General features: G+C 38.1%; 3 protein-coding genes across 4 annotated transcripts; all 3 read left to right on the top strand.

Moving 5' to 3' along the window:
• Positions 1–10085: 10085 nt before the first annotated feature.
• Positions 10086–12550, top strand: LOC108146062 (venom acid phosphatase Acph-1). The gene is made up of 5 exons (XM_017271876.2): positions 10086–10586; positions 10884–10967; positions 11022–11180; positions 11247–11774; positions 12218–12550. The coding sequence occupies exons 1-5, from the start codon at positions 10287–10289 to the stop codon at positions 12410–12412; spliced, it is 1266 nt and encodes a 421-aa protein (XP_017127365.1). The 5' UTR covers positions 10086–10286; the 3' UTR covers positions 12413–12550.
• Positions 12551–12761: 211 nt separating this feature from the next.
• LOC108146064 (venom acid phosphatase Acph-1) lies at positions 12762–15035 on the top strand. Its single transcript, XM_017271877.2, has 5 exons — positions 12762–13010; positions 13715–13813; positions 13877–13960; positions 14025–14183; positions 14247–15035. The coding sequence occupies exons 1-5, from the start codon at positions 12828–12830 to the stop codon at positions 14952–14954; spliced, it is 1233 nt and encodes a 410-aa protein (XP_017127366.1). The 5' UTR covers positions 12762–12827; the 3' UTR covers positions 14955–15035.
• Positions 15036–16082: 1047 nt separating this feature from the next.
• On the top strand, positions 16083–21464 carry LOC108146065 (venom acid phosphatase Acph-1). 2 transcript variants are annotated; one of them, XM_041708484.1, is made up of 5 exons: positions 16083–16291; positions 18876–18974; positions 19299–19382; positions 20041–20199; positions 20589–21464. In XM_041708484.1, exons 1-5 carry the CDS (start codon positions 16244–16246, stop codon positions 21297–21299), a joined length of 1101 nt encoding a protein of 366 aa, XP_041564418.1. In that variant the 5' UTR covers positions 16083–16243; the 3' UTR covers positions 21300–21464. The 2 variants fall into 2 exon arrangements, with proteins under 2 accessions (XP_041564418.1, XP_017127367.1); XM_017271878.2 differs by lacking the exon at positions 16083–16291 and adding an exon at positions 16308–16900.
• The last annotated feature ends 612 nt before the right edge of the window (positions 21465–22076 follow it).

Raw genomic sequence — 22076 nt, 5'->3', positions numbered from 1 at the left:
TTCTTTCCGTAATATAGTACTGTTTCCCCTTCAACCTTTTTGTTGTCGTTGGGCCAAAGGCGTTCGCCAGACACAGAATGGGGAAAACTGAAACAGAGACGGAGCCGGAAAAAAAGGAAAAGCAGCTCGAAAGCCGAATTAAATCGTCGAAAGTTCAAAATGAATGAAAAGCAGCTAGCGACGAATAAATGAATGAAACGAAAATGAATCCCAGAGGGAGGTTTTCTTGGTGTCGGTGAGTGGAGTGAAAAAGAGCAGTGCCTGGAATGACTGTTGCCCTCCTTTGGCCCCTCCAGTTTTCAGTTGCCAGTTTTCCGCCGACCATCCTGCCCAGTTGTTATGACAGACGGGGCTTACGGAGTGCAGGGGGCACCGCTTCGCTACCAACGGAGTGCGGGAAAGTTTCGTCTGATTTCGGCGCCGCTCAAAGTATAATAATGTGATCCGGCGATCCCAGCATCCACCTTCCTTAACTTCTTAAGTTAGATAGTGTTGTCATTGGTTTCGTATTTTATTGCTAGAATTAGTTTAAATATTTATTAGTATTTGACAATTTGATTAATTACAGTTCTTAAAATTATTTACATGCAGAATTGACAACAAATCTTTTGAATATTTTCTTACCCTTTAAAATGTATTATACATAGTTAAAGTTATTATAGAAATTAATCTATAATAATGGTCTTAAGCTTTTGTTAATGGCACAGTTGTCGGTTAAAGTTAATAAATAACTTAAATTTATAATTAAAATTCAATAAATTGTTAAAGTCATTGTTCTCTTTTCAATTTTTCTTAATCTTTTTACATTTATTTATTTTTGTTATTTTAATTGTGTGCGAGACACGTGTTCCTATTCGGCTTGGTTCCCTCAGTCTCAAAGTATCGATACATTTCTAGAGTTGTGTAAAGCTTAAGGCTGCTATCGATTAGTTTCGAATATAACTTAATCATACTTACTTACATACATAATTTATATATCGTTCTTAGCAAACATCATATTTAAGATGGTTTACCTTATAATTAACAATCAACTTATCAAAATAGCACTGCATTTTTTTGTGTTATTATTTTTGCCACCTAAATTTTCGGCTGCACTGCCGCCTTGTGCCGCAGTGGGCGTGGCCAGGGCCCGGTGGAAAAGTGCATCATGGTGGCTTGTGCTGCTTCAAGTGCACACTTTCTCATGGCTTAGCACTTTGGTGCATGCCTCGTTGGCTTTTGTAGAGCGGGGTGCAGGCTGAATAGAAGGGGAAAGGCAGGATGAGGCTTATGCAACAAATAATTTAATTTTATGCTGCATACAAAAAGGCGCAACTGGCAAACGAACGAAGCAAGCAACCAACCAACAGACCGACGAATGAACGGAGAGGCGAAACGACAACGGAAATGCCACTTTACGGCCTGTTTGACGGAAAAGTGGACGTTAAGTTGTGAATATGATGATGGAGATGAAGAAAGTTGATGATGATGAGCACGATTATGGCCATGGACCCGCCGGCTGGCCAAGAGCAACAAGCAACGGTCTGAAATATGGCGCATACGCCCCGTGGGACGAGAAGCTCACAAAACAGCAATGAGGTCAGCCCATAAACTGGCCTAAATGTCATATCAACTGAAGACATCCTATGAACGAACGGGAAGTGACATCAAAACGAAGGATTATGACATAAAAACGTACCCAGTGGGATGAATAGATGAATTTTTTGTGGTTGATCATCATATGAATACGGTAATTGGATTGTTATTTGACTGCCTGAGTTGTAGTTGTTTGTTGGTTGTGGTCTTAAAAGCTGAAAAACGTTTGTAAAATATAAGAGTATATATTTCTTGACTACAACTACAATAAGTTTAGATAACTTTATACAAATTTTAACTTGAAAATTAAATTATATGTATTACTTTATTATCAAAGTTCGACCTAAACATTCTTTGCAACCTTTCTCTGTTTTTACTTTCCTCAAACTCTCTTGATATAAAGATTAATGTACATATAACCACTAATTGGTGACCTCATTAAATTGACAACCATTAACCAAACAACTTCTATGACCATCCATTTACCATCGGAATGACCCGGATTTCACGCCCTTTTGGGCAGCAGACAAATATCTTAATAAAGCCGAGGTCGGCAATCAAATAGTTGAAGCGCAAAATATAAAACATAAAATATGATTAACATATCAAATCCAACAGCAGCATTTTTGCCAACGCAGGCACAAAAAACAATAGCTTTACATGATTGGGTTCGGACCAAACAGCAAAAACAGAATAAAAAAAAGGCAAAGGATAACGAAGCATGGAATTTGGGTCTGAAACACCAAAACTGACCGCCTCATAAATTCCAAAAACAGCAGCAGCAGCAGCAACAGAAACAATATTAATATGAAATTCAACGAACGAAACGGATCAACAAATGAGCAAATATCAAAACCTATAAAACCATTTAGTTAGATGAGCGTGAAACTCAGTATAAAGTTTTCCTTTTTTTTTTTTTGGGAGGATTTGTGATCCACTTTAAACGTGAGGGAATTGAAAGTGGGGTGAGGTAGATTTCGGAACGAAGGATGGCCACAAATTTTGCAACAACTGTGCGGCATTTTATGAGTTTGCCACGCCCACACAAACACACACATGCACTAGCACTCACACACACAGCAAGAATGGCAGTCATGACACTTCTGGGCCAGCGTTAAATAACATTTAAACAGAGGCCCAGGACACGTACAAAGCAAAGGGGCGGCGGAAGGAAGAGGGGCGGTGCAAATGGAAGGATGTGGCCGTGGATATGGCGTAGAAGGATGCGGGTGCACAGGAAACAAAATTCTTGACTTCTTCCAGTTCGTTAGATTCATCAATTGATCTTGAATAAAAATAAAATAATATTCCAAAGGCTTTTTTATTTTCAATATTCAATAACATACATATGCCATAACAAGACCATTTTGATCCAAATAGATATGTTTTCAAGTTAGAGAAATAGGTTATATTATATGTTATATGTAATATGTTCCATAAATTTTCTCGCACTTAAATTTGGATGTTTTTAAAAACATATTGGCTACAAGCTGTAAATTATACTTTAATAGCTTGTAGCCCAAATGTTTGTAATATGGAATAATGTATATTCTATTTTGAAAATTGTTTTTATGAGACTTTCATTCCCGGTGCATAGACCAACATGACACAAGAAGGCTTTGCCAAAGCAGCACCAGAAACATTGGCAACAGTTTTTGGCGGTTACCCTCGACTGCTCCGTTTGCTCCCCTGCTCCTGATGCGTGGTACTTTGGCCTGTCCAGTTGCTGTTCCGACTTGTCCTGGCTGCTTATGACGGCAGGAATTAAATTTCATTTAATGTGCCGAAACTTTCCACATAGATATACACACACACACACACACACACACATGTGGCGGTGGCGTATGTGGCATTTTATGATAACAAAAGCAGGTCAAAGTGGACCTGCTGGTGAGCTGCCATTCCACACCCCTTACCCTTGCAGCCGAAAAAAAAAGATTATTTTGCGTAATTAACCCAAAATTATATATATTTATGTACTGTGTCAGGCGGAGATTTGGCTTGAAGGTCATCGCTGATGGCCATTAAAAATGGTTTAATTATAGGCCAAACAGATGTTGCTCAAAGACAAAAGAAAACTTTTGCTAATGGAAAACCGGAAAGAAAACGGAGAAATACTTTGGTTGTGGGGGTGCTTTGCAAACCTAACCTTTGGTTTGAATTTTTATTAGTTTATGGTTAATCTAATGCTTCGGTTAACTGATAAACCGAAGGGGTATTTTCTTTCAAAATTTTAGATATTTATGTTACTATTCCAGATTTTTATCAGTGTTCATATGTTTTGAATTGTATATTTTAATATAATTATTAAATGTTTCAGTGTCTTAAGGAAATTCGAATTAATATGATCTTCACAATAATCGAATTTAGATTGAATTTCACTTGTTCAAAAATCTCCTCTGAATTACACCACCAATAGTGATTAAATGATAAACCTTTTAGCCAGCTGCTTTTTATCCTCTCAATGGCTATATGTACAAGGAGCACTAAGTGTTTCAGCTTAGTCAGCCCCAAAGTCCTGACCCATTTCACTACGGCTTTTTGCATGATTCCTTGACAGGGAAAATATATATATATTTATTTTTTTTGGCCAGGAAACTGCAACGACTGTATTAAGAGGAAATGCCCCATCGTGGGCCAGAAAAGCAGTCCGCCACAAAATGCCCCACTTAACGCTTGACTAGGCGCAAGGTCGGCTGGCGGAATCAACAAAAGCTGCGGCTCTGCGGGGGCGAACTTTCGATAATTGGTGGGGAAGTCTCGCAGGACTCTCCTGGGATATTAAGGACCAAGAAATTGGCAAGAGCCAAGGAGCTGGGAGCTCAGTTTTGGCCTTAACTGGCACTCCATCAGCGGGGCAATTGAAGCGTGTACGCCGGGCACTAAATTACATTTAGTGGGTTAATAAAACGCCAAGCACTTTTATGCAAATTGAATTAAATAGGTCTGAGGTTTTTCGACGAGGGAAAGGCAACATCTACACCGCAGGATATAGCAACCGAGCATCTGAGTATCTGAGCATCTGAGCATCCGAGCAAACAACATTGCCGCAGCTAAGCAAGCATTTAATGTATTATTTATAAAGGATTATCAGATTCAGATGTGAGGCGAAGCTCAACTGCCGTCATGCATGGCATTCCGACAGAATAACAGGAAGTCAACCCCTGCCTAACGAGGACATCTAATTGCCACCGACAGGATCTGCACCCCACTTCCCCACTTCACCCTCCTTCATCCCAGTGAATTGCCTCCTTTGTTGCCGCCTTTAATTGTATGCATTATGAGACGCTCATTAACAAAGCAAATGAAGAAAAGTCGAAGGGTTCCCGGAGCCTTGAATGCCAAAAATGAAATGAAAAGCGAGCCACGGAAGCTGGGAATAATTCTATAAAACACCTGGGCATGTGTGGGTGTTTGGGCGTCTCATTGGGTAAACATAATTTAAATTTATGAAGCCACAAGAATTTCACAAACACAAAAGTGAAATGTTGTTATTGTGCATATCAAACCGAGTCATACACTTTTCGTTGGTTGCCTTTAATTGGTGTTAATTTCACGAAAACATCGTGAAACCCATACCCTACATTGTAAATATATATAATACAGAAAAAGGCTTTCAAAAGAAGTCGTCCTGAAATTAAACATAATTAAATATAAATTATATATGTATATTTTAGTAACTATCATTGTTTATTCAAAGAAAATTTTTTTCCGTAATATTTTATAAAAATGATGGCATAATCTACGATGATTGTTTTGGAGGATAATTTTGACTGCTCTTAACAAATCGTTATACCCCAAAGAAAATCCTTTACAAAAGCCACACAATTAGGCTTCCGGTGGCAACACACACAGCAGTATGCAAATATGCATATGTACATAGGTACGTAGTGTAATCGTGGGCGTTCGTTTGTTGCCTGTTTGTGTTTTTGAAGTGAAAGCAAGGTCCTTTTATGCCAACATTTTTCCTTTTGGTCCGCATAATATGAGCACACATAAACGCACGAGCAGGTGTATATATGACATTTTACATAATTAACTGACAATGAGTTTATGTGCACAAACAAAAAAACAAACACTCATGCATGCATTCGCCTATATATATCTCCATTTGCATGTGTGTGAATAAGGCCATAACCTTTCCCCGGGAAGTTCCGCAAATTCTCAAAGGACTTAAGTTAATTATCACATTTTTTACACACAATTTTACTTTGCATTGATGCGTTGCACGACGAGAACATGGGCGGCTGTGGGCGTGGCAGGGCGGGGTCTTGTTAGCAGAAAACTGGGGGCGTGGGCAGGCCAAGCATTAAAGCGTAATTATGTGTATAATTTGTTGTAATTTGCTGTGAAAAGCTTCACAAACAGCCGCCGAGCATGAGATGAGCGCATTTAACCAGGCCTTAACCCCCCTATAGCCACGCCCACACCCTCTAGCCCATCAATCGGAACGAAAAAGTTAAATAAACTCATTAATATGCGATAATCAGGCCAGGCAATAAGGGCTTCTGTTTGTGCACGCATGTCTTTAACATACATACATTAACCTGCCAAAACCGGAACTTCATTTTTATGCATCTGAGCAAAAGCCCTATTTAGAATTTACTGTTACCAAATGAATTTTAAACTATTAACCATGAAAAAACATTCATTGTAAATAAAATTTATGAAAATAAAAGTTAATTTTCTTTAATATTTGCTTAAACATTATCGTAAAGTTTTTAAGGCAACCAGACATCAAAAATATTGAAAATCAACAATTTTTAACATAAATTATATGTTCAATTTAAGAAAAATATCTGATTTTATATACAGGAATAAGTACACTTGTTATCCACATTAAAAGGTAAACTTTTTGCCATTTTCAGTTGTCAAATGTCCGTTCCATATTTATTTTAAATGTATTACAATTAAACTGTACTAGATTTATATTCCTTATAAATAAAAATAATTTACTTGCAATTAAAAGTTTCGTGTTGTGTAGAGTCATAGGTTTCTTCCTTGTGTCAAGTGGCCAGTAACTATTTGTCTTGTTTACTCAACAAATTTCAGCCATATCTGTACAGCAATCCTTTATTCGCGTCGTTTCCATTGCCTCCACTTTTCATTTCACACCCGAACACTTTTCCGGCTGCCCAACATTTTGCCAACTTGCCAGCCATTTGAAATCTTTTTCCTTTATGCCAATTGGCAGGTCACACCAATTGAACTTTAATCGCTGCTGACTTTTGTCATTGCTTTATCGTTTAGGCGACAACACAGAGTGCGCCCATTCCCTCACCGAATTTTCCCGATTTTTCGCCACCGCTTTTCCGATTTTGCCCCATTGCCCCCCATTTTGACCCATCCCCGGGTTCATCCCCCCCTTTCAAAAATTGTTGCCAAAAAACGCGGTCCAGACGTAATCCCCGAACGCAGAATGCCCGGGTCCGGCGCTCATTGTCTCATTGAATAGACCAAACCCCGCCCCTTTTTTGGGGCCGTCCTATGTGTGTGTGTGTGTGTAACTACGCGTGTTCGAATTTTTATGCCCGTCAGTTAGAAATTTTCAGCCATTTCAGCAAAAATGTAAAAAAAGAACAGCCAGAAACATTCATTCAAGTGAGGAGGAGTCGTGGAGAGCGTTGAGAAAAAATTTTTGTCGTACAAATCTTTGAAATTGCTCCACCGAGAACTATTTTCAATGCGTCGGAATCAATAAATTTTAGCCAAGCATTCGCGGCAACGTTTTGTCCGGCAATTTGGCGGAATTCCCTAGATTTCCCTCTGGCCCTCCGTTTTTCCACCCCTGACCACTCGTTTTCATTTGCTGGATAGTTTGTCTGGGATGTCGGTAATCGTAATTGCGGGTCTGATAAATATTAATGTGTGTTTCTGGATGGATTCCTGTGCCCGAAGACGCTTTAGCGCCAAAAGCGCTGCCCATTTTTCCTGTTTGTCTAGTGAACGTTTTATGGCCAACTTAGCACGTGATCCTCCCATCTATTCCATGCCGCCCACTTCAACCTCTGACCAGCCAGATATATATTATTCGAAAATATTTTTTGGGTTTTTGTTTTTTTATTTTTCTTCTGCAGTGGTGCAGTGTCCATAAATTTCAGTGAAAGTCATTAGCAAATAGGCTTAGGAGAGTCATTCAACAATCTGAATATAAATTTCAGATGTAGCACACACGTGCTGGTGAAATGCTTAAAAGTATAGGTAACAAATAATAATCTGTGACGGTTATCAGCAAAACTGAACAAATAAAAAACTATTTGCTGCAAACAATACATAAATAATTGATTAGACTCAATAACAATTTCTAAGTTCAAAATTGTCATTATAATTTAAAGTACATTTTAAGATTTTAAAAATGATTCACATTTTAGAGAAATGGCTTGTTAATCTAAAAACTTTCGCCTTGGGATTTTTTAGCACGCATGTTGATGATTAAAATTTTAAAAAGTAATTTTCCTGAAATTGCGTAATATGCATAAACATATTAATTTACTTAAATTGAGTTCTAATAAAACACATAGTAAAAATTCAACTGAATTAAAATAAATCGATCATAAGGAAAAGCTCATTCAGGGAAATATTGTTTATATGAAATTGTCAACTAGGAGATCAATATAATAATATAGCTACAAATATGAAACTCAGCAAACAATTAATTGATTCTTAAAATTGACCGTACGACGAACTAATCCAAATACACTTGAAATTTACTTTCCCAGTACGTTAGCAAGGCCATTTATTTTCACTACTCGACTGAAAAAAATGTTAATCGCTTTTTCAGCTGATGCAATTCAAATGCCGATTGCGATAGTTGCCATTATGCCATGTTCTATGTCCGAGTATGAATTATATTGATTCTGATTTGAGCTCAAACGCAAACAGAAACAGAAACAACTCAAAAAACTAGACGAAAGTTCAAGACATTCAGTCAAAAGTCACAAACAATCACAAAATTGTAGTGAATTCAGCACATAACGCACTCATTGTTATTTGATTTTTTGCCTTTAATTGCATAGTTCGGAAGCTGGCAAAGACACAGTTAACGGTTAATCGCCAACGCTGTCATTAATTAACCATAAAAAAAACATTTTAGACAACAATTAGACACATGGCAAAGCAGCGATCGACAAACACGGAGTTCTGACAACGGACTTAGCCAGTCTGGTCCGGTTAATTAGCTCTCGGGCAAACAAAATAAAAGCTAATGTGACACCAAACGAACATTTAGCAAACATAGAGATATTCTCAGCGAAATAGAGACCTTTACTCACATTTATTTGCCAATTTCTGACAGGCGTTGGAAAAAATAAAAACCAACCCGACAACTTGTTCAAACAAACAAAATTACGAGCACGCAGCTTAAAATTATTATCTCCCCACAGACCAAGTGTAAACAAAGTGAAACAAGGCAAATAATTAGTGCAGCCAAAGCAAACATATATGTGTACGTATATATTAAGCTTTTATTATTTGTTGACTTTTCTAACCACTTGGAGTTAAAGATATAGCTTTTTACGATATATTGTGAAAATGGCGATGCTGAGTTAAAATGTCGGTTTAAATTTCAAGGGTTATGAATAACTCATAGTTAAATATCCACACCCCATTTGATTACTAACCTACCACAGTTTTAATTGTCTTAAACCAGACCTTTAGAATAAATACAGTTTGCTAAATTAACGTTAAGCAATCTCAGAGAAGATTAGATTTATTTAAATTGCTATCAAAATTATATGTTTACTTGATTGTTTTCAATTGTCGCTATACTTAGTCAATTTTCTAGATAATAACTTTAGTAGCTTGATATTTTAATTTATTGTTTTTACCGGAAGAAAAATTTTTAAATTTGTACAACATATTATACACTGATTATTTAAAAAAATTATTATTTGACTGTTTGTTGCAAATTTGAAACTAAAAAAATTAATAATAATATTAGTTTAATGTAGTTTCATTAAAAAGTTCCCGTTAATATATACTAAAATCGAAAAAATCCAGTGAATCAGCGCATGAGTTTACCCAGTTATGAGTCAAAAGAAAACGAACTACTTTTAGTAATGGTCAGGAAGTGCATATCCCATATTTGACATAAGATAATGACCATGCGAACTGGCAAAAAAATGTGCAACTGGATGTGAGGGGGCGTTCCAGTGCTATAAATAGAGTAAAATGGGGTTGGTGGGACTTTATTTCGTGGATTTGTGGCTACCGAAAAGCCGCGTTCCGCAAACGCTCGTACACATCGTATACGTAATTGCCTGGTTCAATGAGAAACGCCCAATTAGTTGGGATTTTTTTTGTTTCTGTTTCAACTTGGCAGGCCTGGCTTGTGAACTCGTCTCGAAGCCGAGTTCGATGGAAAGTGGTCAGCGGTAGCAACAATAGCAGCAACAGCACTTGACGCAAAAATAGCCGAATAGACGAACGTTGATTTATCTCTCTGTTAAGTTCTCCGTATCAAGCTGTCAACGCTTTATTTTAACCCCAGACGCGCTGTGGATTGCACGCGTCTTGCAGCTCACCGAAAAATCAAGAAACCGCAGCGGGAAAAATCGTTAAAAAATTAACCTGCAATTAAACAAAGCAAATAAATATCATAAAGCCACAAAAAAAAAAAAAATCAATAACACACAAATCTCGTTTTTGGAAGTTCGAAAGATCGGCTCTTCCGGCTTTGTTTCGATCGATATAAAAAGGTATCCAGCCTCAAAATGATATTCGGTCGCTGGACACGTAAACAAATACTCACGATGTTCGGTTTGGGAGCTGGCCTTCTGGGCGTTGTCATTGTAATCGGTATCCTTAACAGCAGTGTGTCCTCAGAAAAACTTGACTGGAAGAATCCAGCCAGAGCCAAGTGCTACAAGACCAGTCCCAATACCACACACTCCACGCTGGAATTGGTGCACATAGTGTTCAGACATGGCATTCGCACTCCCGTTGACACCTATCCCAAGGATCCCTATTTAAACGATGGCTTCAAGCCAACGGGCTGGGGACATGTGACCAATGTGAGTGAAACACATATAAAATTCTTAAAAAGTGTCCACATAAAATATTACATAATATTTTGAAAAATTATTGTTATATAATGTGTTACCCAAAGTTCCCCAAAGTGATATAGGCTTGTGTTTATAAGTGCTCGAGTGTTTTCATTTTCAATTGAATCAATAAAACAAAACTTATTTTAAAGTTTAAAAATATATTAAAATAAAAGAATAAAGACTCATGTTCATTTTTATTCACAACAAAATGAAATGAAATAAAATAAAATGAAATGAAATTTAAAATTGTTATTCTATTTTTAGTCTGGAAAACGGGAGCTCTTCGAAATGGGTCACTGGCTGAAGCGTCGCTACGGCGATTTCATGGGTTCCTATTACAGGCCAGAAGTAAGTAGCCTTAATATAAAATAATCCCGTATTTAAGCCATTTAATTAACACAGCGCCTCCATGCTCAAGCCACTGCCTCGCCGAGGGCCATGATGTCCTTGCAAACAACACTGGCCAGCATGTTTGAGCCGCGGGGAACCCCCATGGAGTGGAATAAGCACCTCAACTGGCAACCCATTCCAATCGTATCGGAACCCTTGGATGAGGATTCGGTGCGCTTTAAATTCCCAAATCTTGTTAAACTTAATTGTATTTTAAATTTAACTTCTGGTATTTAGCTCCTGCTGGTTCGCACGCCCTGTCCTCGTTATTTCGAGGCCCTCGAGGAGGTTTTCAAGCTACCGGAAGTTATTGCCGAAACTGAACCCTACCAGCAAATGTTCCGCGAGTTGACAAATCTCACTGGAAAATCGATTCAGAGTGCCGAGGATATAAATTCCCTCTATATAACTTTATTGGCTGAACAGGAATTTGGCTATAAATTGCCCGACTGGGCCAAAGATTACTTTCCCGAGCGTATGCAATTCCTGGCCGAGCAGAGTTATGTCTATAATGCGTATACGCCCGAGATGCAGAAGATCAAGGGTGGACCTTTCCTCAAGAGAATGTACAAAGAGATGGTTGCCAAGAGAGATGGTAGTCTTAAGCCCAAGGATCGGGGTATGTTTATATATACTGGTCATGACTGGACCGTGGGTAATATTCTAATGGCCTTGGGTGTGTGGAAGCGCCAGATGCCTAGGTTCGCTGTGATGGCCATTTTTGAGACGCATCGGAATAAGGAAACCGGTGAACATTATGTGGAGGTAAGAAATTTTAAGGGCTCACACTGTTTAACAGTGCCTTAATAGTTTCCCACGTTCCCTCAGTTTCTATTGTGTTCATTGCTATAATTTATGCGGGGAAATTAAATATGTGTTTTGATATATAAGATAAGTCGTCTGGCTTTAATAAAACACAAAAAATCAAGATAGACATTTTCTTGACGAATTTATTCTATATGTATTTCGAAGACAACGAAATTTTAGAGACATTTATGCTTACTTAGTCCTAGCATATTTAATTAAATATATTTCAAGATAACATTTTTTTATATACAACAGCATATAATTTCTATTCGCGTTAAGAAGTTTTTGAGAGATTAGTATGAAAATATAAGCACATTGGAAGGATAAATTAAATATTAAATGAACTAATGTTGCTCAAAGTCATATTCCTCAAATAAATCCTTTGACCTCCATATTTGCAGATTTTCCTCCGTAACGATGAGTATGGCTGTTTGGAGCAGCTTCAGCTGAAAGACTGCGATCTTCAGTGTCCACTGAGTCGTCTCATTGAACTGAGTGCCGAAGTTCTGCCCAACGATCCAGCAGAGCAGAGATGTCGACCACATGACGATAATTTCGTGGAGCCGCCACCGCGAAAAATCGATCAGAATAGCTAGCACGCAGTGCCAAAGTGAAATTTGTGCACTCAGTATTACAATAGCAGCCGACGAAGAGTAGTGAAAAAAAAGAATATTATAAATTATACTGTACAATAAAAACCCCCAAAAAATAAAGGTAATTGAGTTAATTTTTTACGGCGGGGGAAATCATTTTCGTGCGAAACTAATTAAATTGAATTTTTGCGAAATGTTTGCTATTGTAGTTGATGAATTCGCAGATTGAGCAGTTCGCTCTTCGCCGCTCTTATCTGTTGGTGTGTGAATACCACCTCGTCTGTATGGGTGAACACATAATCAAGACTTATAAGCAGACCGCAGGTCTATTGATGCAGTCACTCAACGCACAAGCCCCAACGAAGCCGGTCCACTTGATTCCTAACGATCCGCTCAATTTAAATTTGAAATCGCGAAAATGCTAAAGTTCTTCGGCCTGATACTTTTTGTGAGCTGTGTGTTAATTGCTCGCGGAGGTGTTATAGATATAGAAATTCCCCAGGAAGTTACTGAGGGGCCAGGGGATAATTCTAAATACCCCAGTAATATACACACAACCGAAAGCAGTGCAAGCAACTCAACCCTGAAGCTGGTTCATGTGGTAAATAAGTGAAAATCGCCACTACCGCAAAATAATTGCCAAAAAGTTTGTGGCACAAAAAAATCAGCTCAAACTAAATTGGGGCTCATTAAACTTTTGGCAACTAAGCAAGTCAGCAGACCATAAAATTATCCAAAATGTGTCAAACTCATTTAATCTAAACAATTAGTATATGGTGACAAATTTTATAATCGTGCCCAAGTCGACGAAATATTATGTTCTCTTAAGTACATTAGAATTAGTTTTTCCGTTGAGAAACCATTGAAGTTCTCTTTTAACACAATTCCATGGCAAATGTTCCTAAGCCAGTTTGCATGGCGTATACGTAATATTGCATTAAGACCTGAAACCGGTTTATTGGTACTTAAACTTCAAACTTATGCGGCAATTCACTGATTTCCCATTTTGATTTGCATAATAATAGCTCAATTAAAATAAAATAAGTATGAGAATAAAATCAAGTTGTATGAATATTAATTTATTAAAATCAACGTTGGCACGAGCTTAATTAAAAAGCAAAGTAGTAATTATTTGTTGTATATATATATTTTTATTTCATAAATAGAATTATATAATTTATTGTTGTGACTAGCTTAAAGCTCGAAAATTGTATTATCTGAGGAAATAATTTAATTAAAAGACAATAAAGTACTTGCTAATTTATTTCATAAAATAGATTTAACCAAATGTTTATTTTTCGACAGCTATTTCGTCATGGCCCCCGCACACCCGTCAGCACTTATGCCAACGATCCGTATATCAACGAAACCTTTGAGCCCTACGGATGGGGGGCACTAACCAATGTGAGTACTTGGCACAAACATAAACAAGATTAACTGAATTTAAATGCAATTTCAATTTGACAGGGTGCTAAAGTGGAGCTGTATAAAATAGGCAAACAACTGCGTCATCGCTATAAAGATTTCCTGCCACCCTACTATCAGCCCGATGTACGATAAGTAGAGCAAGATCAAGGGGGTTAAAATGAAAATAACCAGAGCGTTTCCATTGCAGATGATCCGTGCCCAATCTTCGGAGTCGCCGCGCACCTTGATGTCCCTGCAAATGGTGCTGGCCGGACTTTTTCCGCCGGAGAACACTCCGATGGAGTGGAACTTGCTGCTCAACTGGCAGCCCATTCCCATTGTGATGGAACCCGAGGAAATTGATGTGGTGGGAAAAAAATAACTTTAATATATTTATCTATTTATTTATTAATTTGTATTGCAATTACAGCGCATTAGAATGAAGGCACCCTGCCCCCGATACGATGAGGCAGTTCGAGAGGTTATAAATCTTCCTGAAGTCAAACAATTGCATGCCGATAACTCCGATTTGCTGCAAGAACTGAGCAATTTAACCGGAACCAATGTCACCTATGTCCATGATGTTACCAGTATTTTCATCACACTGCTCTCAGAGCAAACATATGGCTTGGAGTTGCCCTTTTGGACCAAGGATTACTTTCCGGCGAAGATGTTGCCCTTGGCTGCCAAGTCTTATGTCTACGATGCGTATACGACCGAGTTACGCAAAATGAAAGGAGGCTTCTTTGTCGACCTACTTTTAAAGCAAATGCAGGACAAGATCTCGGGCAAGTTGCAGCCCAAAGATCGCAAAATGTTTCTATCTTGCGGTCACGATTGGACCATTACAAATGTCCTCTCCGCTTTGGATGTTTGGCAGGCTCAAATGCCTCGATTCTCAGCTTTAATTGCTTTTGAGTTGCATCAAAAGGCAGAAACGAGAGAGTATTTTGTGGAGATCTACTTCCAAAATGATCCCGATCAAGAGCCTCAGCAATTACAAATTCCAGGCTGTGATAAACAATGTCCCATTGAAAAGTTAGTGAAGCTAACCAAGGACATAATTCCCGATGCTCCCTATGCAGAATTGTGCAAGGCTAAGGGCACTCAGGAGGGAGCCAAGATTAGCTATAATTAGTGGGCAAAATCCAATGGTTAATGATCCAGAGTTCAGTATTAAGATTACATAAAGAATAAATATATAAATATATACCTTTAATACCAGTGTTTGATTGACTCGCACGCTAGGGAGATGTAATTAAGTTTTTAAAGTGTAAGTGCAAGCTGAACTAGTTTAGTAACGATAAAGACTTCGTTTCTATAAGGCAGATTGAAGAGTTATTTATTTTGTATTAAACTTAATCTATATATTTTAAGCTATTTTTCTAGGATATTTGAATCTTTTCTAACTAAAAAACGGTATTAATTATGATTGTTAGGCTTATGCTGGATTTACATTGGCTCACTTTTAAGTTATTAGCTCTATTTTTGAAAATATGGAGTATACTTTTGGGCGCTGTTTTCGTTAAATGTTCTTCCAGAACCTTGGTTTATGGAAATTATTCTTATTAAATCATTACTTGGAACTTTTAATCTGTTAAGCTATCGCGAGATTTAGTTAGTTAAGTCATTTTTACTGATATAAACCAGGATAAAAATTCCGATCTTGAATTTTATCAAATTCTTTATGACTTATGAAAATTAAGCAAACTTATAATATACTTTGTAGTATTAAAGGCTTGCGTTTCTCGTGTACGTCTCAATCGACCCTCTCCTTTGATTTCCAAACATCCATCATATAAAAAGTGTTGGATATATTTTAAATTCAAACAGTTGGCATTTGAGGCTCCACTCATTCGAATCGGAAGTAAATCACAAAAAAGCCAAACGAATCCCAACAAAAGGGCAGTATGTAATTTTACCAGTTGGATATCGTTTTGCAATAACTTCCGGACTATGACGACAACGTAAGCCACCAGATCCCGCCCAGCCCCGAAAGCAGTATTTAAATTCGGCAATTAAGCAACGAGGATGGATAATGTGAAATTAAAATATTACTCAATCAGGAGGCTAAACGATTTATTACCAAAGTGCTTACACACGCAGTTTCGATGACAAATTCGTTGGTATTTCGGCGAGGGGGCGGCGGCAGCGCTAACCAGAGAAAAAATAAGTAAGCGGAGCAAATCCGAGAGTTCATATAAATTAAAAGTCGCGGCCGCGTTTTAAAACGCCTCAAACGCTACGGCATTGTTGTCCGTGTCTGGGGCTTCTGTTCTGCTCTGTTCTGGTCAAACATTTACTCGCACTCGCACAATAGACGCTGTCCAGCTGCAACAATAACAAATAGAATAATAATAGTGATAAAAAGAGCGGCGGTGACGAAAGCATTTGGCGATAATGGAACGATAAAAGAGCCAAACACTCATGCTTTTTCCACATTTCGACTTTTTCAATGATATTTGCCCCCGCAAAGTTAGTATTGCCGCGGATAGTAGCATAAGACAGTCGCGTGCGACCCTCGGAAAAGTTGAAAAATTTAAATACTATCAGCTTAGTATTTAGTCCACGGTAAATAGGAGATAGTAGCCCTACACTCGGAGAAACCAGTGCTATTAATTAATGTCGAGCAGCAGGCACCGAGCAAAAACCCGTTTACCACCACGTCTGTAAATTAGCTAGTTTCGTGGCTTAATTAATAAAAAAACAAATAAGTAAATAAAGACCAAGCGAATAGCGAATATAACAAGTTAGTCTGCGATCTGTCTCGAGACTGTTGACTCCCCAAAAAACCAAAACCAAAAACGAAACCGAGACCGAGACCGTAGACCGTAGAAACAAAGGCCAAAGCGGCGAAGTCGGAGAATCCGAGCCCCTGACAAATTCTCGTAAACCCGTAGAGTATAAAGAGCGTCCACCAAAATGCCGCGTTCGCATTTCACTCGAAGGCATTGTCTAGCGATGACGGGCGGATTAATTGCATCGGCGGTTCTCATCTGGTGCGTCGCCCACTCGGCGATCGAATCGTCGGCCAAGCTCTACGATCCCACCGCTGATAAATCCACGCTCGAGCTGCTCCATGTGGTAAGTCAGTGGGCATCGTAAAACAAATAGAAAAACATTAAAACAAATAAAGTGTTTAGAATCCGGAACACAAAACAGCTGTGCGGCAAGAAATTAAATTGCAAAGATCTGATTTCGGTATGAGGAATAGTGAAGGTACTTTAAAATCAGTGCTTTTGGGATTCAAAAGTTTCAAAATTGTTACTTAATTAAAAAAAGAGTGAAAATATTGACTAGACTGCTAAAAATGCATGCCCTTGAAAATTTGTACCTTTAGTGACTAATTAAATATCTCTGATAATTTTTTTTTAAGTTTCCAAGCTCTTGGTTCATTTATAAAAATATCAGTAACATTTTTATAAACATACCTGGCAAGACCTACACTGCAATCAAAAAGCCGAATTAAACTTTATAACATGAACAACACATTTACAGCATATAAGCCCCACTTCTTAGGTCCTAAAAAATATAAACATTAATTAACACCGAACAATCCATAAAAAACAAAGTCAGCAGTTATCTTTACAACAAATATTCAGCTGATAACACACATTATGGCAGTCACTCTTAAATTTTGTATACAGCATTTACAAGATCCATTGGCATTGACAATTACGTGGGCAGTAAAAACAAACATTTTGTTGATAAAGCATTTGTTTATAAACGTGTATAGTGAAGCGAAAGTGCAAACACTGGCACATTTTTTTGTGCTAGTGTGTAATTATAATTGTACTACAATTTAGTAGACTGTCAGCTTTGGTAGCAGATAAGATTCAGTCCGGTCATTTAATCGGAACTATCAGTATGAAAAGTGAACTCGTTCGATAAAGATATTACAGACGTGTTTTTAGTGGTATTTCCAGAACACTAGTCTCAGGTTGCTTTGTATTTTTTCTCTCTATTTAATATGTTTGCTGTTTAAGCCATTTGTCTGGCTCGATTCAATTAGATAATATGTATAATATGTAATTGCTGTGAATTACACTTCACGAAAAACAATCGAGTGCAGGCAGGCGGAAAGTTGATCGGAAAATGTTTCTCAAGCTGTAAATAATATATTTCTTTGGAATTGAAGTTAAAGGCGAGTTGGTCATAAAAAGCTTGGGCTGACCTTGGAAAATGAGTGAGTTAGTGGATGGAAACCTGGGCGAAATCTAATTCAAAAACGTCATAATTATTTAATTATTCTTTTTGCTTGTTTTTTTTTTGTTGTGTGATGCACAATTATATTTGCCAATAGTTTCAATTTAAAAGTTATCTCACCTAACAGTGGTGTGTGATTTTATTAAAAAGTAAATGAAAATACATTTTCATTAATTATTAATTAAACTGCCTTTTCTTATTTAAATTCGCTGATGAGTTAACAAATTATTTTAAAACAACCTGTTCGAAAACCACAAAAACTCGCATAATTTATTAATTATTCCAAAATAACTCTTACTTTAATTAACTTGATTTATATCCCTCGCCAACTCATTCGTCTTCCAAAGACCCACAGAAAAAAAATTAATTACAAAGCAGCAATGAAAACAAAACCAAAACAAAAAAAACCGGCTAACCAAATTACAGTTTGCCGAAAAACCTGTCTGCAGTCGAACGTAAAATCAAATTATCAAATAAAGCTGCGACGCACTTTTGCTTTTTGTTTGAGCACAGATCACACACACAATTGATTAACTGGAAACCCATTTACCGCAGTCATTAAATATAGTTATAGCGATAGTCCATTCCGATCTAGATCCCAGGGCTGACCTTCAAATGAGACAAATCTTATCAGCAATCAAACAGGAAAAACATTCGCGGGAATCTAAGGTCTTACGAGCGAATGAATCTTAGAAAATTTGTCGCGTGCGAAGATTTTCCCTAAAGCAGCCAGCTAATTAAAGTGACTCTGATTTTCGATTGCTCGCCGTATAGTACATATAGTACATAGTAATATTTGCATACTGTGGTAAATCCGTTTGACTAATAAAAAATTGTAATTGCTAAACTTCAGGTATTCCGACATGGACCACGAACGCCGGCGGATACGTATCCAAGGGATCCCTATGTAAATGAGACCTACTATCCCTTTGGCTGGGGACAAATAACAAATGTGAGTGGAGAAAAAGTTGTGCAGCGCAAACTTTTGCCTCGTCATCCCCGCCGAAACCCGATTTCATCCCCCCTCCCCCGGCAAAGCATTTAAATAAATTGAAATGCAAATGTTTTGCTGGGAGAGCTGAGGGAATGAGAACTCAGGGGCCGGCTGCATTAACATATACACATGCATATGTTTATGCAATTGCAAAAATGCAAGGCATTTATTATTTTATAACACTTTCCTCCATCTCTCCGTCTCTGTGCCTTGGATCCCCCGTACTGCTGGCGTTGTCTCACGTGCCATCCACTCATACCATGCAATAAATCAACGCTCCAGAATGGCAAACGCGAACTGTTCAACATTGGTACTTGGCTGCGTAAGCGTTATGGCAAATTTCTGGCGCCCAACTACAGTCCCGATGTGAGTAAGCAGTCACTAACGAACCGACAAGGCACAACTCCTTACAGCAACCCCCCGTACACAGAGAGCAATTTTTTTCGATTCGAATTTTTTATTTCAAAGACAATTTAAATAGCAAGTTGAAGCATTTTGGAACTTGCTAATTTAAATGTTCGTAATCACTTCTAATATTTGCCTTTCCATCAGTAAGACAATTAAGAACTATGAACCAGATAAGTTAAAACAACATTAAAATGAATGACAAAATTATTTTATTAAATCAAAAAATAAAAATTACTTTTTATTTAATAGAATAGAATAGAATAATTTACTTAAGAAGTGAGACTTTATTTTGTTAGGAACTTTTGCAAGCTTTATTATTTGTAAAATACAAACTTGTTTTTATCCAATAGCAAATTTAACTGAGACTAATATGATTCAGCTATCCAATAGATTTCTCTCTGTGTACCCCAACCTTACTTCCTTATTTTCACATCCGAAGGGTGTTTGCCTGATAGTGCGGACGTTTACAAATTGCAAAGCTCAAGCGCGCTTGGCTCATCACTCAATTCCTTCTTCTCTCTTTCTGTTTCTGTTTCTGGTTCGGCTTCTGGCTCTGCGCTTTCTCCTTCTCCGCTTTCTCCGTCACCGCTTTTTTCCTCGCCTTTCCCCGCGATAGTTGGTTCACGCTCAAGCGACGGGTGTTCCGCGGACTCACATGACGATGCAGACCGTTTTGGCCGCCTTCTTTCCGCCAAAGGGAACCGACATGGAGTGGAATAGCCGCTTTAATTGGCAGCCCATACCTGTCTTCTCCCAGGAGCTCAATGAGGATACGGTGCGTATACTTGATAACCGAAATGATTAATCAAAACCTTCGCCTACATAGCCGGTTCGATTCGATCCCTTTTTTTTGTGTGCGGCAGGTGGTGCTAAAATCGATTAGTGTTTTGATTAAATATGCAATTCATTTTGCTTAACAAATATCTTAGTTTTTGACAGTTAAATCACTAATTGGATGAACAAATTGTATAATTAGTAATTTAATTAAAATGATTTTTGTTTCAAATTATTATTATTATATTATTAATTGTTGTAAGTAATAGTAGTGCTTTTGATTACTTTTAAGTTTTCAATATAAAACACTGATCTTTAAATAAATATAATTTATAATTTTTTTTTTTAAATTGTTACAATAATTTTTATTTAACCAACCTTATATTTTAGTTGCTACTGGTGCGAACACCCTGCCCGCGATATTTCGAGGCCCTGAATGAGGTGTACGAGTTACCTGAAGTCAAAGCGGAAATAGCACCCTACCTGGAAATGTACAAAGAGCTGGAAAAGCACACAGGCCTCAGTTTCAAGGAGCCCGAGGATGTGCAATCCCTGTACTTGACACTGCTCGCCGAACAGGAGTGGGGTCTGGAATTGCCCGAATGGACGCATTCCTATTTCCCGGAGAGACTGCAATTTCTGGCCGAGCAGAGTTACGTTTACAATGTCTACACACCCGAGATGCAGAAGATCAAGGGTGGTCCCTTCCTCAAGAAAATGTTCACTGAAATGCAGCAGAAGAAGAATGGAACCCTGAAGCCCAGTGGCAGGAAACTGTTCATATACACAGGTCACGATTCCACGGTGGTGAATGTCCTTGCCGCCCTAAAAGTCTGGGAACGCCAGATGCCTCGCTACTCGTCGATGGTTCTGTTTGAGCTGCATAAAAACAAGGAAACCGGCGACTACTGGGTGGAAATCTACTTCCGCAACGATCCCAAGGATCAGGCACGAAAGCTCACAGTTCCCGGCTGTGAGTTCCAATGTCCTTTGGATAAGCTTCTGGATTTGGCCAAGGACGTAGTTCCCACGGAAACGGATGCCAACCGTTGCGAGTCTCGCAATGCAGGCTTCACGGAACCACCGCTGCGGGGGCCATAGAAACCAGAATTTAGTGGATATAGAAAAATCGTTAAGGTGCTACACATCTCAGGGAGTGGGACTGCAAAAGCCCCACTAGCAAGTCGCAATCCTCTAGTTAAGTCCGTCGTTAGGCATAGCCCGAATAAATATACCTGAACTCGTTTTGGGTTAATCGTTAACTTATGGATAACTTGTTTTAAAAATTTGGCGGTTTTTAGATCTCAAATCAAAGCTTGGAATATAAATATTTTATAGTTCGAATTATTTTCCATGCAAAGTTCTAAGACTTATAGGAAAAATTTAACATAATTTGTAATAAAATTGTTAATGAAATTTACGAATTGGTAAATATATAACAGAAAATTTAATACTACAACATTTTAGAAGTGTAGATATTGACATTGCCTCAGAAATCACTAAGGTTTTGAATGCACTTGTGAAGGTGTCTAAAAGTATGAAATAATATATTTTGAATCCATAATTCCAATGAATTTTTCATTACATACTTTAGAGGCACCTTTATTATTGATATTAAAACCATTGGCGTTCTCGTTTAATAGAATTATCAAAGACCCCGCCAAAAGTGCGTGGAGGCACTGATCGGAGCTCCAAGTTCGTCGTTCGCCAGCCAGAATACTGCCAGTAGTTTGGTTGGTTATTGTCAGGCGGCGTCTTTTGCGCCCCATGTGGCAGCCAAGTTGGCTCATTTCCGCTCGGTGGCGACAGTCGACTGCCGTCATTGCCATTGCCCAATAGGCCGCTTCCGCTTGGCCTTTGCCAGCGGCAAACGCAAAC

This window comes from Drosophila elegans, unplaced genomic scaffold, assembly GCF_018152505.1.
Source record: "Drosophila elegans isolate 14027-0461.03 unplaced genomic scaffold, ASM1815250v1 contig_208, whole genome shotgun sequence".
Taxonomy (NCBI): domain Eukaryota; kingdom Metazoa; phylum Arthropoda; class Insecta; order Diptera; family Drosophilidae; genus Drosophila; species Drosophila elegans.
The sequence above is the reverse complement of the archived record's forward strand: the minus strand, read 5'-3'. Positions and strand labels throughout refer to the sequence as shown.

What these genes read in the sequence shown, in the direction of transcription:
- LOC108146062 (XM_017271876.2), top strand. Translation starts at nt 10,287, where the DNA reads ATGATATTCGGTCGCTGGACACGTAAACAAATACTCACGATGTTCGGT. An exon ending in GTTCCTATTACAGGCCAGAA is followed by an intron (nt 10,968 to 11,021) that starts GTAAGTAGCCTT and finishes TAATTAACACAG; the next exon opens with CGCCTCCATGCTCAAGCCAC. An exon ending in CCGGTGAACATTATGTGGAG is followed by an intron (nt 11,775 to 12,217) that starts GTAAGAAATTTT and finishes CCATATTTGCAG; the next exon opens with ATTTTCCTCCGTAACGATGA.
- LOC108146064 (XM_017271877.2), top strand. Translation starts at nt 12,828, where the DNA reads ATGCTAAAGTTCTTCGGCCTGATACTTTTTGTGAGCTGTGTGTTAATT. An exon ending in CCCTGAAGCTGGTTCATGTG is followed by an intron (nt 13,011 to 13,714) that starts GTAAATAAGTGA and finishes ATTTTTCGACAG; the next exon opens with CTATTTCGTCATGGCCCCCG. An exon ending in CACCCTACTATCAGCCCGAT is followed by an intron (nt 13,961 to 14,024) that starts GTACGATAAGTA and finishes TTTCCATTGCAG; the next exon opens with ATGATCCGTGCCCAATCTTC.
- LOC108146065 (XM_017271878.2), top strand. Translation starts at nt 16,739, where the DNA reads ATGCCGCGTTCGCATTTCACTCGAAGGCATTGTCTAGCGATGACGGGC. An exon ending in CGCTCGAGCTGCTCCATGTG is followed by an intron (nt 16,901 to 18,875) that starts GTAAGTCAGTGG and finishes GCTAAACTTCAG; the next exon opens with GTATTCCGACATGGACCACG. An exon ending in CGCCCAACTACAGTCCCGAT is followed by an intron (nt 19,383 to 20,040) that starts GTGAGTAAGCAG and finishes TCCCCGCGATAG; the next exon opens with TTGGTTCACGCTCAAGCGAC.